This window comes from Lampetra planeri, chromosome 20 (assembly GCF_965212315.1).
Source record: "Lampetra planeri chromosome 20, kcLamPlan1.2.h2, whole genome shotgun sequence".
Lineage (NCBI taxonomy): Eukaryota > Metazoa > Chordata > Hyperoartia > Petromyzontiformes > Petromyzontidae > Lampetra > Lampetra planeri.
Genome location: NC_136126.1, coordinates 4,248,854 through 4,269,707, shown reverse-complemented (window position 1 = coordinate 4,269,707; position 20,854 = coordinate 4,248,854). Strand labels below are relative to the sequence as shown.

The following is a 20,854-nucleotide window of genomic DNA, read 5'->3' as shown; positions in this document are numbered from 1 at the left end:
ATGCTCAGCTGCGCGGGGTTGTATTGCTTCGCGCAGTGCGCTTGAGTGACGATGAGTCGTGTCGCTCACTGCGGGCTGGATTACATTGAAACAAAGACAAAGTTCCCACCGTATAGCTTTAACAGACTGTTGGGGCAAGTGCTGTTAGTACCTATGAAGGCCGAAAGGGCACACGAAGGGGTGGGTGGCCAGCACCACGCCCGACCGCCTTTGTCTCCGGGCTGAGTCGACCTAGGGGAGGCTCAGGACCGGTTCATAAAATCGCCACCGGTGTTGGCCGTGAGCGGGAATCGAACTCGGGTCGCCGGGGTTCGTAGCGCAGCGTAGCGTGAACCCCAGTACCGGATTGTCCTCGTATCACAAGTAGCTACATGTGTAGTAGCTACTACACATGTAGCTACTACACATGTAGTAGCTACACATGTAGTAGCTACAAATGTAGTAGCTACACATGTAGTAGCTACACATGTAGTAGCTACACATGTAGTAGCTACACACGTGTTACGGGCCCCGCACTTTCAAGGGCCCCGCGCTAAACGCTTTCAAGCAATAAATTCCCGTTCGGTGATTCTGCACTTGCTCGATTACTATAGTACTATACCGCCTTCAACTTTTATGAACGACTGGGTGTTTACGGTTAGCGATTTGTCGTATTATCTGTCCGTATAGCAAATGAAAAAAAACACAATTACTTTACTATGCAAGTAAAAAATGTGTGTTCTAATATTTACGTGTTTTTGTTGTTGTTTAATTTAGGGCCCCAATATAATATCATGCTACAGGCCCCCCCACTGGCTAACCCGCCCCAACTGCCGCTCCCCGCAATACGAGCGAGAGCGCACACAGAGAGCCCGCCTGCTCTCGACTCGAAGAATCGCGTGACCATCTCGAACGCTCGCAGTCAAGCGGCGAGTTAATAGCCACAACAACAACAACAAAGCCACCCTGTGCGGCTGTCGCATTCGCCAGTAAAGCCCCACGGGATAAGGTCGCGCATGTGCCGCTCCAGGAGGACAGTGGCTGTGTTGTCACCGTGTCTGATTCACACATGTGGCCGGTCGGCGGTGACTAAGAGGCATGTTTTCAAGTGCAAGAGTGTGGTGGCTTGCGTGCATGTCAAGTTGGCAGTCAAACGATACACTGGGACGTCGCTGCGTCGTTTTCTTTTTGAAGTCGTAGAAGCTTCGCCGATGAATTGTCGGGGATGTGCAAAACTCAGCTCACTTTTCATCCAGGCAACTGCGGAGCACAGACTAAGCGTTACCAACCTCAAGTTAAAACTAACAATAACATCTTTAAGAATCACATTTGAGAGACAAACAACATCGTGCAATTTTTTTTTTTAATGACAATATTTGTTGTTCACTTAAATATTATCAATACATGGTCCTCAAACTCTCCTCGATTCGAGTGATAAAGCAGCGTCAATTCACTGCTCAGTTCCCGAAGAAGCTCCCAAGCATGTGGAGCGGAACGTCGGACACCGTGCAAAACCGCATGCGGTAACAACCCCGGACAGCTAATGCTGGAACGGGAACATGATACGCAAGAGTAGATCCCTCTACAGTTTTGCCATAACCCCATGTTAAAAAAAAGAACTCTCAACTAAATCGGGAAATGCTACTCATGTGACCGTCTTTTACTTGTTTCATTTCATTATCAGCCCTTTGTAAATGCACTGCCGGATTAAAGCCTCCCCTGTGCCAGTCACGTCGTTTTTTTTGTTTGTCATACTTCACCACGCTTGTCATTGTGGGTTGGTGAAGGTGGATGCTCAGAATCAGTTTCAGCTGTCACTCGCCACTGTTGTTAGCCGTGCCTCGGAATTCAACTCGGCCCACTGGGCTCATAACCACTGCGCCACCACTCTGCTTCTCTCTGTCTCTCTTACAGCTACCCATAATAACCTCGCAAAAAAAAACGTGCGATCGTTACTAGCATTGTTATTTTATATTTATACACCGCCTCCAATGTAGTACTGTACATCTGGAGTCGCTGGAGCAAAGGAATGTTGGAAATAATTACTCAGTAGGAAAGTGATTGCAGAGCAAAAAAACTACATTAAAAACATGACAACATTGATCATTTTGATTTGAAGCTTTCGTGACTGCAGGGATTCATATTATTGATTCTTTCGGTAAAGTCACGTAGAAGGGAAACAATACAATTATAAAAATATAAAACAATTAAATTCTCACGACGTTTCGACTGCAACACAAGCAATCGTCATCAGGTGTGAAAACCACAGCAAGAAAAAACATTGATAATGTACACGGCAAAACGAGAGAACGACCTTTTTAAAAGCTATCATGTCATGGAGTATTCTCTATGATTGTCTTACTATGCATAGGAGATGCACTATTCTTGTTGCAGTAGTGACAGTGATGGGAATGGGTCATGTCGTGTTGTGCTCGTCAAAATATGTGGCCTGTCAGACGCATCGATATGTATTCCCATTTAAGGACACGTCAGATTGTGTGCAAAAAGAACCCAGTGGCCTATGAGATGCGCTTTTGCGGTTAATCTCATCGTTAATATTTGTAATGTCGTTGCTCGAGAAGAATACTGCATCTAAGTTGGACCAAAAGAGCAACCGACGTAGACTAATACTGGTAGGAACCTCCTGGTTACACCAGCCCACAGGGGATTATTGTGTCCGTCGTGCAGGGAGGGGCTTGGTGGGGAGGGAGGGGCTGGGTGTGGAGGGGAAGGTGGGGAGGGGCTGGGTGGGGAGGGTGGGGAGGGGCTGGGTGGGGAGGGTGGGGCTGGGTGGGGATGGGAGGGGTGGGGCTGGGTGGGGAGGGGCTGGTCACCCCGTGGTGCCCTTATAAAACTCAACGTTTCACCTTCTCACGCCGGCTTGTGCCCGCCCTCACAGTCGGGCATATTTGCGGAATACACCACGCCGCCGTTGACCCTGGCCATTGACCGAGCAACCCAACGTTCCTACCAGCTCCCTCCGCAGGAATGTGTTAAATAGTTTGCACGTAGAAGAGCTGGTGATGCATGCGGCAGTGATGAGAATGAATCTGGCGCTATTTGGACAAACATATGTAGTGGGATGGACAACAACGAGAACATTTCAAGTGTGCTGTTCGGAAAAATGGAAGGAACCTGGAAGAGAGGAAGACCTCAGAGAGAGAACGGCTTGATGACGACAAAAAGAGATTGGTGCCGGAAAAGATGCGGTCACTACTTGAGAATAATTGACACAAGACAAGAGAGGAAAGTGGAAACAAACGATGAAATGTGCAGTTTGGACACCTACGGGGCTATCTGCCCATGGATCGTGATCGCGACGACGATGATGATGAATGTTTGAAAAAAACAAGCAAAAAAACTATTCCACTTAGCAGCCACCAGTCCAGTCGAGTCCGGTCCGGGGTGAATCTCAATCCATCGCGTGTTTTGCTTTGCTCCGCGTGTCTCCCAGCAGGAGGAAATGGGCGGGGAGGAGACGGCGAGAAGGGAGGAGTGGCTTAGCATGAATAACAATCAGCCTCTCGCAGCGCTGCGAGCATCATCCCTGAGCGAGTGCAAGCGCGCACACACAGAGAGACAGAACTGGCGGAGAGGGAGCGAGAGAAAGAGAGAGAGAGCGAGACAGAGCGAAATCGAGCACCGGAATAGACATTTTCTTTACAATGTACAGAGCTACCAGAGAAGAAGAATAAGAGGAGGTAGGAGGAGGAGGAGGCTATCCCAGGAGACGCGAACTAAGGATGACAGCTCACAAACAAGCGGCGAAACAGGCACGAAGCAGCCGGGACTGCGCTAGCGGGCAGCGAATATGACGAAGTAGTTTTGGGTGTTAACGGCAGCGGTCGGGACGCGCAGTGGAGGCTCCGATCAAGCAAGCAAAAAGGGGGGCTTGGGTTAAGCCTCTGATCGCCAAGCGGATCACACAACAGCAGTGGCTGGTGGTGGTGGTGGTGCTGACCCGTGAACGGCGGTGCTCTGTTTGCTATTGCGGCTGACGCTTTTTGCCCGCGGCTGATTTGATTCGGTCTCACTCAGAGGTGAAGGAGCAGAGTCAAAAGTGTTCGACAAACCAATGGACTGAACGAACGGTGCCCGAGTACTTGGAAGAAAATTTGCCGGCGGTATTCCCACCCCCACCCCACCCCCCCGGTAAGGCGTGCGGATTTTTCCACTTTCGCATTCGCTGTTTCGTTTAATGCGACATGTCGCGCGGTGATTGAGTCTATCGTGAGGTTTTTACGAAACGTCGTAAATCAATCGTTGGCTTTTTCAGACTAACGCCGCTACGTTTTCGGTTAGTTACGAGTTGCACTCGTTGTGTGTACATTTTTTTCATGTTCCTATTTTTAACTGATAAATCGTCTCCTAAAAGTAAGCACAATTGTTTATACAGTACAAGCCACCGCTGTCAGTTGATGGGGGTTGATTATCCATACTTCACCGCGCCTCGGCAATGCTGGTTTTTAGTGACCGTTTTAGATATAATTTGCCACGCTGATATGAGTTGCCTTGGCCCGGATTTTAACTCTGGTTTCCATGTTTGTAGTTCAGTGTGCTCACGCTCCCCAGCGTTTCAATTATGGAACAAAAAAATGCTATATTTGTTTATAAGCAAAACAAATAAAATCTACATCGTACAATATAAACATTGCCTCTCACAGAGTGGTATTGTTTCACTCTGTTTACCAGTGAGGTCATGTCCAATTTAACATTTTCTTTTTTAAACCACTAAACACCCATTTAATTTTCTCACAGACGAAAACCAGTCCAGCAGAGACCGGCAGTAACAAAAAACAGGAGGAGAGGGAAATAAACCCTCCTACCCCCCTGGCACTCCAGTGACAACCGCTGTGGCTGGGACCCAACGAAAATAAAACGCCGCATCAAGTCGCCGAGGAGGCGGACAGAAGAGGGAGGCGGGGAGGAAGACGACCACCGCCGGGGAGAGAGAACGGCGGCTTGCGAAGGCGGGGGGGGAACAGCACCATGTTCGACCGCCTGTGCCCCGTGACGCGAAGCATTCGGCAGAGCCTGGCCATGGAGCTGAACGTGCAGGGAGACAGCTGCGTGGCGCTGCAGCGCTACCAGCCCCGGAGGCTCGACGAGGAGAAGTCCGTGGTGCGTACGCGACGGCTCGCTCGCTCGCTCACTCATCCCCTCTACCCCGCGCCGATGCCCACGCGTGCACTCGTGTCAGAGGCAGATGTCCCACCACCTTCACTGACTCGCAGCTACGGCTGTGTCAGAGGCAGATGTCCCATATCTTGACTGACCCACGGCTACTGCTGTGTCAGAGGCAGATGTCCCACCACCTTGCCTGACCCACGGCTACTGCTGTGTCAGAGGCAGATGCCCCACCACATTCACTAACCCACAGCTACGGCTGTGTCAGAGGCAGATGTCCCACACCTTGACTGACCCACAGCTACGGCTGTGTCAGAGACAGATGTCAAAGCCTATAGCAGCGTCAAGCCGATCGGTACCAGTGTGAATGTCGCAGTTCAGGTTGTCTCGGGTAAGATTTCCAACTCGTGCCACTGCTGGTAGAAGGGTCTCCCACGAGGGGGGGGGGGCTGAAGGGAGTCCCCCGAGAGAAGGCACTTGGCCTACTCTTCCACACGGAGCAGGTGTCTTGGCAGATGAGGGAGGTGTCCACGTTTTATCTCATCGCACGCGAACCTGTCGATCGAACAACTGTCGGGAATTATTTTGTTTTATGCGGCTGGATGGACAGAGGCTGTTGGGGGGGGGATGTGGGGGGGGGGTTACTAAACGCGTTCCCATTGTTTCAATTCCCATGCCGGGAAATCGAACCTGCGGCATTTGGATTGCGAGTCCAATTGTCCCAGCGTGGTGATGGATCACGGCACCGTGACGACGGCGTGCGCGTGGCGCAGGACAAAGTGTCGAGCGCGCACCTAGCCTGGCACTCGCGACTATGGTTTGTTGTTGTTGTTGGGAGGAGCGGTTGACGAGGTCCTGGATTTAATTGACGCCCTGTGCACGCGACGATTAGCGGCGCGTGCTCTCTGAACGTTCCTCCCAGTGGCGCGGTGGCAGATACACGCGCCGCTAGATTGGACAGGGCAATCTCTACTTATAGATTTAAAGGCGCAACGGACTGCAGCGTGGATTGCAGGACAGGTCAGTGTGAAGATATTGAACGGGGTGGGGTGGGGGGACAGGCGATTCTGAATGGTAACTGTGCTCGCGCGCGTGCGAAGAATGGTCGCGTTTTTGTTTTTATTGAGACTTAAGCGAGGAGTGTCAGAGGAAAGCGCTTTACAATTCGAGTAGGACGTCTCGCCAGTAAATCTGGCTGCCGCCTGATAACGCCGGCTGTAATTGCTGACGAAACGTCGTACTCGAATTGTACACGTTGTAGGTTTACTCGCCAACACACAACCGGTTGGTGCTGTACCAGTAGCGAATTGACGCGTGTTGTTTACGTGACAAACCTTGACAATTGGCTGTGTCGCGTGGTGACGGCGGGTTCAAGGACGCATTTATAATTCACGCGATCTCACCCCAAAAAAAGTACCTCTGCTATGGATGAGGTTTGGTCGCGAAGGCCTCCTTGCGTGTTAACACGGAAAACTGTTTCATTGGACCTCCCTTGCCAGTATCAGAATTATGTAGCTGCTCACCCCGAGCTCTTAATGCCCTGAGAGTGGCATTGTCTTTGTGCTGTTCGCCTTTTGGCGTCGTCCTCTGGTCTAACACGGCTTGAGACTAGGCTCTAAAGAAAGCTGTCTCTGGTGTGGACCAATCAGTTGCAAAGACAACGCATCGTCTACTACCAGAGCATACTCTTTGACTTCACCGAAATAACTAAAGAGTATGGATCCCTGCAGTCACGGAAGCTTCAACTCAAGATTAAACAACCGGAGCATGTGTTTTTGTTTGCATGTTCGCCACAAGTATACGGCCTTAATGCAGACACGATTCCTTGCAAAATGGCTTCAGTTTGGTGGTGCAACATCTTAACACGACTGTGTTATTCTCAGAAAGGGTGACACATATTCTCATGAAAACTGCTTTGTTTGAGTAACGAGTCACAACCAAAGGGAGGGGGGATAACCCCGAAGCGACCGAGGTAGACGCCAACTCTCTCTGGTCGTGTGCAATGTTTTTTTTGGGGGGGAGGGTGGTGGGGTCCGGGGGAGGGGGGAGGGCGCGGGGGTGGGGGGATTTCCTTAAGGGGCCATCCATTCAGTACGCATGGAGGGGGGATGGGGTTAACCCAAATGCGTACGCTTGCGTATGGGGGGGGGGTCTACTGACAGTGTACGTAGCATAGGAAACGGGGGGGGGTGGCTGAAGCCTCGATAATAATTTGTCTACATTGGCTTTCAAATGAGTTAGATAGTCCGGCGGTGGACTATCTGTTTGCTTAAACACGTTAATATTATTAATCCTTGATCGTTTCTGCGTGGATTAAATATTGGCCGTTCTATAGGATTCGGGGGGGAGGCGGGGTGCGTCAGGCGAACGTACGCAGGTGGTGGGGGGTGTAAAAAGTCGGCGTGCGTACAGGGAGGGAGGGGGGGTCCAGTTTTGTCACATGTTTGCGTACGGACCAAGTGGATGGCCCCCAACGGCGATTGCCAGGCACCGACCGAGAGGGCTGGGCAGGGCAACCACCGGGTGCGTCACTCAAAAACAAATCACACGCGCGCCTCGCTCGCGTGCGTTAAGCAACAACGAGCGACAAGACAATGGGAGCGGTGGCGCAGCGGTTAGCGCTACGCTGCGCTCCGAACCCCGGCGAGCCGAGTTCGATTCCCGCTCACGGCCACCAACACCCGGTGACGATGATCTGAACCCGGTCCTGGGCCTCCCCTAGGTCGACTCAGCCTCAAATGAGTACCTGTCGCGGCGTGGTGGTAAACGTCGCCACTGGGGAGACAAAGGCGGCCGGGCGTGGTGCTGGCCACCCACCCCCTCGTGTGCCGTTCCGGCCTTCGTAGGTGCTCGCTAAGAGCACTTGCCCCGACAGTCTGCCAAGGCTACACGGGGGGAATCTTTGTCTTTGTGAAGCGACAAGGTCACTCGGGGGCAAAGGTCTCGCGAGGTCTCGGGCGAAGGTGCCGCTGTTTTAAAATGGTCACGCTCGGTTTTGCTTCAATCAAAGAGGGTCATGGTATAATAGTGCAGCCCTGCACATTACTTTTGCCACACCACCTGTGGGCATCCACTAAAGCAGGGGGGGGCGGGGGGGTAGGGGGTGGGCGGGCATCGGCAACCAAAATAACAAGAAGAACCATTGAAAAAAAAATCTAATTCGTGAAAAACCCCTCAATATTTCAAGAGCCGCAATGCACGTGGACAAGGAGACGGCCCTTTGTAAAACAATGCCCCACGAGCGGCCCTCTAAGGAGGCCGCGTGTGGCTCCACAGCCGCGGGTTGCTGACCCCTGCACTCGAAGGCATCTCCAGAGAGCCCCTCCACAGAAAGAAGGCCGCGTGTTTCTTGGCCGAATATTCCGCTGCTGGGCTAAGACGTCTCGGCAGCGGTACGGAGTATCCATCCACGCTTTACCCCGCCACGCGCGAACCGCCCATCGACTGACCCGCGGTGCGCCCATTTGCAGCGCTGAGTTGGACCGAGGCGGCACGGGGGAGATTTTGAAGTCGCGTGAGCAATCGTTCCGATGTGCGCGCCGGTACTCCTCGACCGAAACCGGCGGCCTCTGGATCTCGCGTCCAGCTCCACTCAACCGCTGCACGGTGACAGCATCCCCGAAGGAGAGAGAATGACGCGGGAAAGTCTGACGATTCAAGTGGAGAGAGGGAGCCAGGGCAGAGGCTGATGATGAACCTTATTCACCCCGGCACTCTCCTCGTTAATTCTCAGTCTCATAGTCACGTGATGGTCTGTCGAGACAAAATGTTCTTTGTCCTTTGAAGAAGATACACGGTGGAAGGTACAAGAGAGGCGGTTGGCCTGGCAGAGACGAGTTCTTGGGTTTGAAACTGGGCAGCCACCCATCATTAAATCAGGGTGTTGTCAAATCTAGTGGGTTTATGATCTCAGCCCGGTAACCAAAATCGGTTTTGCGCTTAATTTGCCTAAATTCCAGACGACAATTAAAAAATATCGGGTTGACTGTGAAAACATTACACTGTGACAGACATTACTCTGAAAGGGCTGTCCCCTAGTGTGAATAAGCAGTCACTTGAAGCGACTTCAAAATAGGTTCCGTGGATATCCGCTTCCACGTGCCATTCTCTAACATGGGGATGCACTGCTCTGGGAGTGTTCTAATGGATTCCTCATCTGATGAAATGTTCCCGATGGTGCCACAGACACCGACTCTCCGCTGCACAAGCGATCCGAGCCAGGGCTGTGCCCGCGTAGCCCGGCGCGCTTGAGGACTCGCAGGGTTCTTTTTTTCAACTGCAGATCCCGAGCCGTGCTGCTGGCATCACTTGCAATGATTAAAAAGTTGAAACCCTGCCCTCGGATCTGCTTGGCCACCAGCCTAATCCAGATATGTTTGTGAGGTCAGTGTTTTCCCAGTTCGATTTCGGCTTGGCAAATAGCCAGTTTGGAAAACCACCCCTTACCGTTAGAAAACTAAACTGTTCTACTTTAAAAAAAAAATGTATATTACCCACGACCTCCTGTATACCAGGCGAGGTAGTTAACATCTCGCCACCATGGCGCACTGGTACGATTCCGATGTGCCAGTGGAAAAAGTATGCGATTCCCCCTCCCCCCCATCCCTGGCCTATGCTGTGTAATCCCCGTAAGACCGTGTGTGTGTGTGCGTTGTGCCTGCTCGCGCTGTTCACGTTTCCACTGACGGATCACATTAGCTGAGTCGCCGTGCGTGGGAGCGATTCCCTGATTATAGGCAGATATACGCTTTGGTGAGCTGATTACAGCCTGCAGGTGTAAGCATGTCTCCCCTCGCGAAAGCATGTGAGTCACTTCAAATGATAGCTCCCATTTTAGAAAGATATATCATTTTTTTCTCCCACATCGGGATGAAAATGTCTGTGTGCTTATGTTGTGCCGTGTGTGTGTGTTTTTTTTATATGGCCATATAAGCACATGCCACATTTATTTGTGTTGTGACAAATCCTGCTTTGGCAAACATGCTCTCGCAAAGCTGTTGAGCAGCCAGATTTTCATGTGGATTGATTTAAAAGCGCAGTTGCGCATTTGGTAAATTAGGTTGTTATATGTTTTAGTTAATCATCATCGTCGTAGTCGTCGTGAGCCATGGTCAATCCACTGCTGAATGAAGGCCTCCTCAAGTCGTCATCATCCTGCGATGTGATGTTCCCCTGATGACCTGCACATGAGCTGATTTGATGTTAGATAGGTACATTTCTTCAAAGAATATGATGAAAATATCGCAGCAGATGGCAGCAGCTTTGGAGGGGGCCTTCAACCAGCAGCGGCTGATGATGATGTTGATAAACTTAAAGAAATTATCAGACACAGGTAATTCACGATTCCTGTATCCAATTTCAAATGCCTGTTGGCGTTTGCAATCCTGTAGTTGGTGCTCGTGACGTTGGACCAATTTTAGTTTAAATCTATCTGATAATTGTGTTCTACAGTAGGTTTGCCACATGCGGACACGTGCGAATATCTCTTCCTCTGTAACAAAGGTTCCATATGATCTCTTCCTCTTTTTGCAGACATGTAATCTTCTCAGTGGTACCGCAGGATCATGTTGAGATGTCAAATTAATGTAATCCGCGTGCGTGAGTTGAGTCTATATAAAGCCGGACGCTATTGCTTATTAGCCGACTCCTGTTGCGTTGACATTCAGAAGGCGGAGGGAGGCTTTCGAGGATGAAGTAGCCGAGCCAGTGGCAAGGGATGCACGCACGAGTTACTGCTACGCATGCAAAATCAACGGGCGGCATTTCATCGTTTTCCCATGGCGCAGTCTACTGCCTGCGCCCGGCTCGCGTTTGTGGACGTGCTTAATATCACATCAAAATTGCTTCCTGCGTCGTCCGCACGTAATACGCGGTCTAAGTTCCGCATTTGTTTTGATAATCCTCGTTTTTCGAAGTACGCAGCCGCGGTTTTGGTGGCCGCCCGCGATAGGTTCAGCAGCAGAAAGTTGATCGTTGACATTCGCGAATGCAGTTCATGGGTCATCTCAAATAACAATGGAGTGCAATGAAACTCCATCCGCCCCATCGTTATCCACAACCCCACCACCACCCGCCCCCTGCCCCCACCACCACAGCCCCAACCATCTACCCCAGCAGAACACAAACATCTGTTTTTCGCTGTAGTGGAAACAGCTGTACTCTACGTGCATTGGCAGGCTTGGAGGCTTTGTAGGGAGACCCCACTTCATTGTTCTGCCGAGGCAACGGCATCGGGGCACAGAGCTATTGGGTTAAGCCGCGTGAGCCTCGGTGCAGGTTTAGTCCACAGTAGTCTGATCGCTCATCCACGCAGCCGCATGATCGTCTGTCTCGCTGGCACGCGAGGCTGCGTTCGTTTTTTTTAAAACCGCAGCTCCTACTTGCTGTGCCAAATTCGATCTCAAAAGGTAACATCTTCTAGGAATTGGATGGGTGGCTCAGAGACCCGAGCGTTGAGCTGCTACCACTGAAATCCCGGAGGTTCGAATCCAGACAGCTGCCCGCTATTAAACGGGTTTCTCAAGTGCAATGTGTTGATGGTCTCAGGCAGGACTTCAACGATAACAATTTGGGTTTACACTATAAATTTTGGCCAAGTTATGGGTCTCAGAAATGTATAATGTCAGTTTCACTGCCATGCGTAGTGAGGCGGGTGGGAATGAGCCGCCCCATAGTGTAGACAATAGTTCGCTTGAATAGACCTCAGAACTAGTTCTGTGGGATTCGCATCCGTGAGCCGTCCTCAGACACAAAGAGTCGCATTGCTGCACGGGAGATCTGACCGGTTACTCCAGTCCCGTGACATTAGACCCGTAGCGAAAATCAGGATGAAATTAGGGGGAAAAGACTTTTAAAAAACAAAAAAACCTTCCCATGCCGTTTGCCTAATTACGCACACCAGGAGGAATCAATGATCTGCCCACATGGGCTGTAATGTGATGCCGGGAGAGAGTCCTCCTGTGACCCCCATGGGTTAGAAAGAAAAATAACAATGAATAATTAATTCCCGGCTGGCCACCAAATGGTGTGAGACAGATAGTGATCTCTAAAGCCGGATAATTATTTTAAGGTTTTGGGGACTTTGCTCCATGACTCGTCTAAGCATTTTGTGTGCATATTTGGCATCTTACTTTGATTTATTTGATCGAGCACCGATTAATTTCAGTCCAAAGCAACCAACTGTCGTGTAAGTGGACCCTACTTTAGCTCATCAGTGGCAATACACAAAGACTCCACTGCAATGCAGCACCGGCAATGCGTTGTGCTTCTGATGCTTTCGTACGGTGGGGGTATGATCAGGAATGTTACGTAAATGTGTTCATGTCGAGGTTTATGAGCCAGTGGACGGCTTCAGGAGTGACCTGTGGAATATATCTGTGAAGTGCTGCCAGCAAATGATCAAAGCAGACAGCGATGTTGTTGATCTTTGGTCAACGCTTTGAAGTTCAGACTCGAACGCAGACCCACATACTCACATGGAGATTCGTAGACTTACATGGAAACCTTTCCACTGGCATAAGAGATCCCCACAGACCCACATGGAGACTGATAGATTAAACTAAACCAATTTTATTTTGATAATTGTTTTTTTACCCTTTTATCTGGCAACAAAACTGACACCTTTTTTTACAAGGAGTCATGTTTGCATAGACCGCAATACCTGCAGTCATAATGCAAACAAAAAACATAACTCTGATAATGTATGCACTGTCCTTGAAGTTGATTGGTCCACACCCGAGACAGCTTTCCTTAGTGCCTAGTCTCACATGGGTTGGACCAGATGACGCCAAAAGGCGCACAACTCAAAGACAATGCACCATCAGAGTATGAGAGCTCGGGTGAAGCATTTACACCATTGGTACCTCATTTGCCAGATAAGAGGGTAAAAAAACAATTATCATATTTTTTACTGGCAAATAAAGTACCAATGGTGTGAATTTTATTTTGTTCCAGGTAAGGCCCACTATGCTACATAGCTCTTTTTCAGAAGCGACCTGGCCACACAATGATAGTCCAACGAAGTGCGGCAGCTTCCTGTGCACACCGAAAGGAACCGTGGTCAAACGAAAGTCATGCAATTTTGCTTGCAAGCGAGCCGGCCAGTTCAGCAATATGCTGAATGCTGACACCGGATGACTGTGCCAAGCTGGCTGGAGCGGAGGAGACTTTCAGCCGGGGCTGGGGCGGGGAGGGCTTGGATCGATGGAGGAGAGAGACCGTGGGGTTGGCAGTGAGTGGTGTTTGTGTCTGGGTGGCAGTGGGAGGAGACGAGTCGGTCGTCTTACAGCGGAGGCTTTTGCGGGGTAGCGTAGTCGCCAAATATTTGGCTGAGTGTAGCCCCGTGCTCCCCCCACCCCTCCCTATCCATCTCCCGCAGACTTTTTTTTGTATTCCCCGTTTCTCTTTATCGGGACTCTGCTGTGTCGTAAAACTCCGGCAGTGTTTGCCAAAACTATTTGTTGTTCGCAGACGGGAACGCCAACGTATCGCAGCATTTTCTTTTTGTATCGCAACTTTTCCGTTATTTTGATAAGAAAAAAAATAGTATTTCAAGGCGTCTCGGTAATTTAACATGTCAGGGACATTTTCACTGCTGTTATATATATCTACCCGTGCGGCAGTTATATTAAGGCTGACTGTATTGAATAATAGTGCACAGCATGGTTCTGCGTCGTGATAAAATATCTTATAGGCAAATGGAACAAGATGATTCGGGTTTACCATGCACAGAACAGGGTATTATTTATGAGTGATCAAGTGGTTCATGGTGAGAAACGGGCGAATGCCGACAATAATGGGATAAATCTAAACAATTTTTTAAAATGTTTATCCAGGTAAGGCCCACTGAGCTATGTAGCTCTTTTTCAGAAGTGACCTGGCGACATTTATTGATAGGCCAATGAAGTGGCTTATCACGTGGAAATGTATAGGAGCCAAATAATCTAAATCCATGATTCTAAATGTGGAGGGAAAAACGGGAGGACCCGGAGAAAAAATCCACACGACCAAGGAGAGAGAGAGAGACAAGCAAACTCCAAATATAAAGACGTCAGGATCAGGATCGAACCCACGACGTCCTGCATACCGGGCGAGGTAGTTAACATCTCGCCACTGTGGCGCCGATATAGCGTAGCAGCCAAAATAAAGAACGTGTGTGAGAGGACGGCCACAGTGGGCATCGAGCGGTGAGGTCAGTTCATGTGAAGGAGTGAGATTGATTGTGGAATGGCAGGGACCATGAGAAATGGTGGTGGTGGTGTGAGGAAGCTTTCATCCAGCAGTGGACAGACATCCGCTCATAATGATGATGTTGATGATCGGCAGGCATTCAGTTGCGCAGTAGATAAACGTTGGCTGACGCTGACAATGATGACGACGTATATGACCGTCATATACGGATTTGGAATGGGACCCTCCTCCGGATAACGACTGCGCAGGAGACGAGTTATAAAATACAGTCGTACCAGTGAGTCAACCGAACATCCGAAACCGCAGTGGAGACTACAGTCATTTAAGACTGTGGTCAGTGCGGACCACAAGCTGCGTTCCATCAAACAAACTATTTTTGACATTTCCACACCGGCTGACCTGTGCACAGTTACTTAGTCAAGCGCGAGCAGGGGTGTAAATTTTTCGTTTTAAAATACACTTTTTCTTTTAGTGGTCCATAAAAGGTGAAGGCTCCGTTTGCGGTAGCTATTTGAGAACGTTAAGCCAGACTGGCCAAGTGTGCGCCGAAGGTGAGGCGGGGCGGCGCTCGGGATCTGGTGACAATTTAATCATTGGGAACGGGAGAGAGAAAAAAGTAAGCGCTGTATATTTAATGGCATAATGGCTAGCAAACATTAGGAGCAGGCTACCAAAAGGCATAAGTGGAAATCAGCGAGTGCGGTTCACAAAGTCCCAAGTGTACCTCCTTTCCTGATGATAAACAGAGGTTAGTTGCTTGGGGGGACGAAGGGGGTGGGGGGGGGTAGTTTGTGTGTTAATGGACGAGACGTTTGACTTCAAATCTGTTCAGCAGCCTCCCAAATGTTGTTTTTTTGCTGCTGCTGCTGCTGCCCAACTACAGCGAAACCTTTCTTGTTGTCTGCCGGCCGAGTCGCACTCGAATAAGACCTTCTTAGCTGCATGGGCTCTCCTCGGGGAAGTAAACTTTTGATTATGATCTGTGCTAGTGGGCCGTGGGTGTTGCGGGCGTTTCCTGTTTAGCTCTGCGTTCTGCTCCTTTTTGTTCCCGGACACGAAGCGATTCGTCGAACAATGCGGACACTCCACTTAGCCACGCTTGAGCAGGCGGATACGAGAGGATATGTGACATACCGATGGAAGACAATTTCCGGGTCAAATTTGGGTTGGGTCCAACCGACGGATAATTATTACAGAGATCATTTTGGTTCCGTGCCTACGCTTAATATTAATTGCAGCGCGGATAATAGGAAGGTCCGTGGATCGATTCGGATGACAGGAAGAGTGGATAACAGGAAGGTGGATTGGAGGTATTTCACTACACAACGCAGAGCTAAATAGAGCACAAACTGGATATAAGAACATCCCTTGGGAGCAAATCAACCTGCCCTTATATTAAAAGTGTGCTTGTATCAGGAGTTTCCCTTTGCCTTCTCCCCACCAGCGTCATGTAAGGATGTTGGACGATGAGTTGGCCTGGCGGTAGCGAATCCTGCGGCCGCCCTGGTTAAATTCCATGCTGTGTCATACGAACCCCCTGGTCTCATTCTCAAGAGTTGGCCATTGCGTACGGTGCGAAAGAAGTTCAATATACGTAAGTACGTTGTGCGCTGGCCTAGTGGCCCAAATTTGCAAAGTTCGAAAATTGCACCTGGAATTTGCTCGATTCAAATGATGCATAACAGACACGGGTGGCAGAGACTATCCCGGTCTCTTGCGTGTCTCGCCTGGTGTAAACTAAATAAACTCAACTAAAGGACGCGTTGCTTGCATATGAGGACTGTGCCTGTATACGATGCGCTTGTAGCCAGCTTCTACTGGGTGCGTATAACGCGGAGGACGAGGCGGATGGGTAACTTGTAAACGGGGCCGAGGAGCGAGACAACCACTTTCCCCTTGAGCCGCGTGCACGTAGGCACGCGTCTCGCACACTTGGCCTTGACCAATAATGGGTTTCTATCGCTTGAACGTGCTGGATTGCCCACACCATCCTCCACGTGTGGCAAGGTCGTCGTCTCGCGTCGCGCTATGATTTTGACAACGCTTCGCGGTACAAAAAGGCCGCTCTCTGCACGCGAAACAGCCGAGAGGCAGCAGAAAGAGAGAGGGAATTACGCTGCAGGAATGTGCCTGCTACGTCTATTGTGGCGCCATGCGGTTTGTTTCCAACCACCGTGGAAATTTCACGAATGTGTTCTTTTGTTGTCGTAGTCGGCACGATGGTTTACCGGCGGAGACACACACAATAACAACGCGTGATTTGAAATGACCATGATGTGGTCTTATGATTTTCCCTTTTCTCCACCGCTTGCTTCGCCGGAGTGGCTGTCCGCGCTGCTGACACAACCGCGACAAGAGACAGACCCGCAACAGCATTCGAGGCAGTGGCGATGTTCACCGGGACAGTTTGCTCTTTGCGAGACAACGTCTAAGCAAACGGCTACGACCGTGACGTCCCCGGGGTGACCCGGTGCCTCACGCCGACGATGTTCCCGAGGTTACGACTCTCCGAGTTGGGCACCTTGCCCGGTGGACCTCGCACGCTCCCGTCGTCATGCACGGGCACTGCTCCGCGTTCTCCCCAGGTCCCAACCTATCCACTAAAACACGTACAGCGTCACCGCTGTTGGCCAAAACGGCACGCGAGTTGACGTCAGAGCAGGTTCGCGTTGCGGTTCACCAGATCTGGATAACGTCGGTGGCGAGTGGTTACCCTGCACCGGGGTGTGGCCCTCTCCGCCTTCGCCAAGCCGCACCGACCGGCGTGGCGTGCGAATGCCCACGCGCATGCGGAGGCCTCCCTCCGTCCAGCAGTGCATTGCCAGGGTGATGTTCACGATGGGCGGTCAAAAGGGGGGCGTTGAGAACGTCTGGCGCAGGGGTTCGGCAAGCCAAAATAACAGGAAGAGCCATGTGTTTTTTTTTTAAACGTAAAGATACTTTACTTTCGAATTCGGTACCAGGCTCGCTATGTCAAGAGGCCGCCGATGCACGTGAATGCGTACGTCGATACACAACGCCACGAAGCGGTCCTCAAAGAGCCACGTACGGCCTCGGAGCCGCAGGTTGCCGGCCCCTGCTCTGGGCGCACATGGCGAAGGCGAATTGACGCGGCAATTGTTGACAGCGAGCGTTGTGACCCAGCGCGGCTGTGCTTCCTGCACCGAGATTGACCCGAAAAGGCGAGATTCCCCTGCCTCCCCACCATGCCTTCGCACAGCCCAACGAGCAGTCCACTCAGACACTCCGCCTCGGTGCGCTGAGGATGCCGAGCCGATGTGGGCGGTTTCGAGGCGCTGCCCCCTGGGCCAGCTTCAACATCGCGGGCCCTGCACGCTTTGGCTGCGACACACGGAGGAGTGATGCGCACGCCCGTGGGCTCGCCTTCCTTGGCTCGTCGAGGCGTCTCGCTAAATCGCAAACACGTTGGCGGGGCTCGGATCCAGATTCGCCGCGGCTTGTTGTTAAAACTTAAAAGTGCTGCCACAGCTGCTTCGTGAAAACACCTTTTGCGGGAGAAAACACAAAAATGCTTTGTAGGCAGCCCGTGTGAGAATGTGCGTACGATTATCCCCGTGTCGAATATCGACAGACAGAATGTTTTTTTTTTGCCTACGCTCGGTTGATGTTATTTATCCGAGTATCGTACTCTTGTTATTTACGTTTAAACCGAATTTCGTAAGGTTGAGGTGTTGTACACATTTGCTTCGATTGCTGCGATCCTTAATAACGTGAAGAGCTCCTTTTGTCCCGAGTAAGGACGTCCCCACATCATCATGCAGGTCGTGGGGGGTGGGGTCACGTGACTATACTTCACCACAGGTGCCGGAGCATTTGTTCTACTCTCGCGTACGATGGCAACGTTTTTCGCGCGGTACCTTGAACTTCTTTCGCACCGTACGTAGCCAGCCGTGCTAAACGGAGGTGCCGGGAGCCGAAGGCATGTCCACAGCCCGAGGTCTTCACGTGAGTTCGTGTAGTTTTGCCCTTCCTCCGTTGGGAGGAGCCTAGATGTGGCAGCATGGAAGCACAGTGCAACAACGGATTCATCTGCACGACCTTCTGCAGCCCACCGCAGAGCCCGATGCAGTACGTAATCTTAATGGAGCGTTCGAACATCACAGCACCTATCACGGTTTATGGTCGCACGTTAAATCGGGGAGGGTAAAGGTACGCGCGCAACCAGATATGCCTGCGATGCGCGCGTGTGCGTTAACACAAGTTCCAAACTCGCCTCTTTGGACCCGACCACTGTGAATGCGAGTGGCTGCGTGTCCAAGCTCCGTGGCACGTGGGCAGAAAAGAAAAACGACGAATTACAATATCCCCTGCAAAGTTCGAGGATGATCGCCGGCCCGTTGCTGACCTCCCCCCCCCACCTCCACCCCTTGCGCCCGCGTCTGCCTTTGGGTCACCAGGGTAGTGTGGGAAATCTGCCCCGTGCCTCCGGGGGCATTCCACTACCCTCGGTGTGCACAACGCACACGTGCGGCCCTTTGGTCGATCCACTGCTGGATGAGGGCCTCTCTCACTCCCCCACCACTCATCCACCCACCCCCTCCAGCCACACCGTGGGGTCACGTGCCTTTACTTGTCCACGCCGGTCGGTGAAGGTTGTGCAGCGTGGACGATTATTTTGCTGCTATGAATGTGCAGGTGTTGATAAGCCACTTCGTGGAAAATAATTCGATACCTCAGTGGGCTTCACCTGGTAGGATAAAACAAAAAAGTTGAGTTTTTACTTGTTTACATTTTTGAAGTGATTTCTTTGCCGTTCCTATAGTTTTCACTCCTATCGTGTTGTTTGTACTGTTTGTTGTTTTTGTGACGTTCTTACCTGCCCCGACTGGACATCTGTGAAAAGAGCTTCATGGCTCATCGGATTCCTCCGGTATAAATATTGTCATTCCGATTCAGTACGAACTTTATCGGAATCACAGCAGCGTCTATCGCGCGGTGGTCGCCAGACCGAGTGCTGTTCAGGCGCGAGACTGCAAACCCTCTGACATCCGATGAGATCGGGGAGCAATTCTGGGTGACTCGGTCAGAGGCATACGTAATGTGAAGTCCGGCGCTATGTAAGAATTACTTGAAGCAAAGTCGGGCCCTGCAAAAATGTGCGGGTGAATAAAAAAAAATGCGGCAATTTTGTGCGCGCATGCGTGTGTGTGTGTCTGAGAGTTTTGGTTTTTTCACAAAGTGGGTTCTGTTTATTTGGACAGCGGTCCGGGCTTTTGTTATGTTTGGGGGGGGGGGGGTCTCTCAGAGGGGCAGACTGGAGTACAGAGAGGAAATGAAAAAGAGCATGAAGATAAGAGCAGAAGGAAGGAAAACAGACCGGTAACGGACAATGGACATTGCCATGAAAATGGGCGAATGAGGAGTGAGGGGGATGTAACATTAATAATGAAGTCAGACGTAAAGGGTGCCATTAAGGCTGCGGTTTTTTTCCGTTCACTTGTTTTCACCTCGTGTTCAACAGGAGCTGCCGGGGTAGTAATGCTGAGCACACTGCGCTTGCAAATACTCGGAGGTTGTCTGTGCGACCTCCTAGTAGAGGACAAACCCCCCACCTCACTCTCTGCGCTGTGATTGGTACGAACGGGTAGACCGCAGTTAGTCGATCCGCAGGCCGCGCCAGGTGGGGTTACAGTTGGTCAGCAATCCCGTGTATTCCAATGCGTCTTGGCGAGCATTGAAGAGTAGGCCAAAGTACACTCAAAGAGAAGCCCTCCTAATAGTGGAGGTCCCTTCCGCCAGCAGAGGTGTGAGCAAGACAATCCAGGCGCCTCACATTTGTAATGTGAGGATATATCCGGGTTTCTGATGGATCACACCTCGTTACGATGATTGGCTCTACCGGTCCTGGCCCATAGCCAATGGGGGGAAGTCTAGGGGCGTAGCCCTGACGTAATGGGAAGGTGACATCTGTAAGTAGAGGATTGGTTCTGCTGGCTTTAGCCACAGCCAATGGGGGGACGAGTCAGGGGCGCGGTTCTGGGAACGTATGATGGAATCTAAAAGATTCCATAGAGGTTAACCAGGATTGGTGGAAAGGTACCACGTGACCCGGGTATTAAAAGGGGTGGAGACGGACAACACGTGCTCAGATCTGGAACGAACGGAGGGTGAGGCCACGTTGGAGCGGGTCTCTCTCTCTCCCTCTCACGCTGTCAGTCAGCAGCGTGAAGGCGTAAGATGGGAGTGTTGTGAACGAAAGACAAATAAAGACCGGATTCCAGAAGTCGCTTCCACGACCTTTATTACACATTTACCGTTATTTATTTTTATAGTTATAATTGCTCAACACGAGTCCAGTACAGGGCACAAATTACAGCGAATGGCTTATCTTTTATTCAACCAGTGGGCAGCCCGCACCTCCTGTTTGGGGCAGCCGATCACACCCTGAGAACACGGCCGTCTGTGTATTTCGGCGTGAACCGGTTCAAGGTGCACGTTGGGGTGATTGCATCACCAACGGCTGTATTTGACCGCGTCCTCAAACCGCGGAGTAAGCTCGCCTCATTTTAGTTCATGTTACCTTGAATTCGATTCGACC

The 20,854-nt window shown here is 50.9% G+C and overlaps 1 protein-coding gene across 1 annotated transcript in view; it reads left to right on the top strand.

Annotated features, from left to right (window-relative positions):
- Window positions 1-4,717: 4,717 nt before the first annotated feature.
- Window positions 4,718-20,854, top strand: part of LOC144724299 (ral guanine nucleotide dissociation stimulator-like 1) — a 53,858-nt gene continuing 37,721 nt past the window's right edge. The window contains exon 1 of the mRNA XM_078603308.1: window positions 4,718-5,100. Within this exon, the coding sequence (XP_078459434.1) occupies window positions 4,969-5,100 (132 nt within the window). The 5' untranslated portion in view covers window positions 4,718-4,968. The remainder of the gene's footprint in view (window positions 5,101-20,854) is intronic.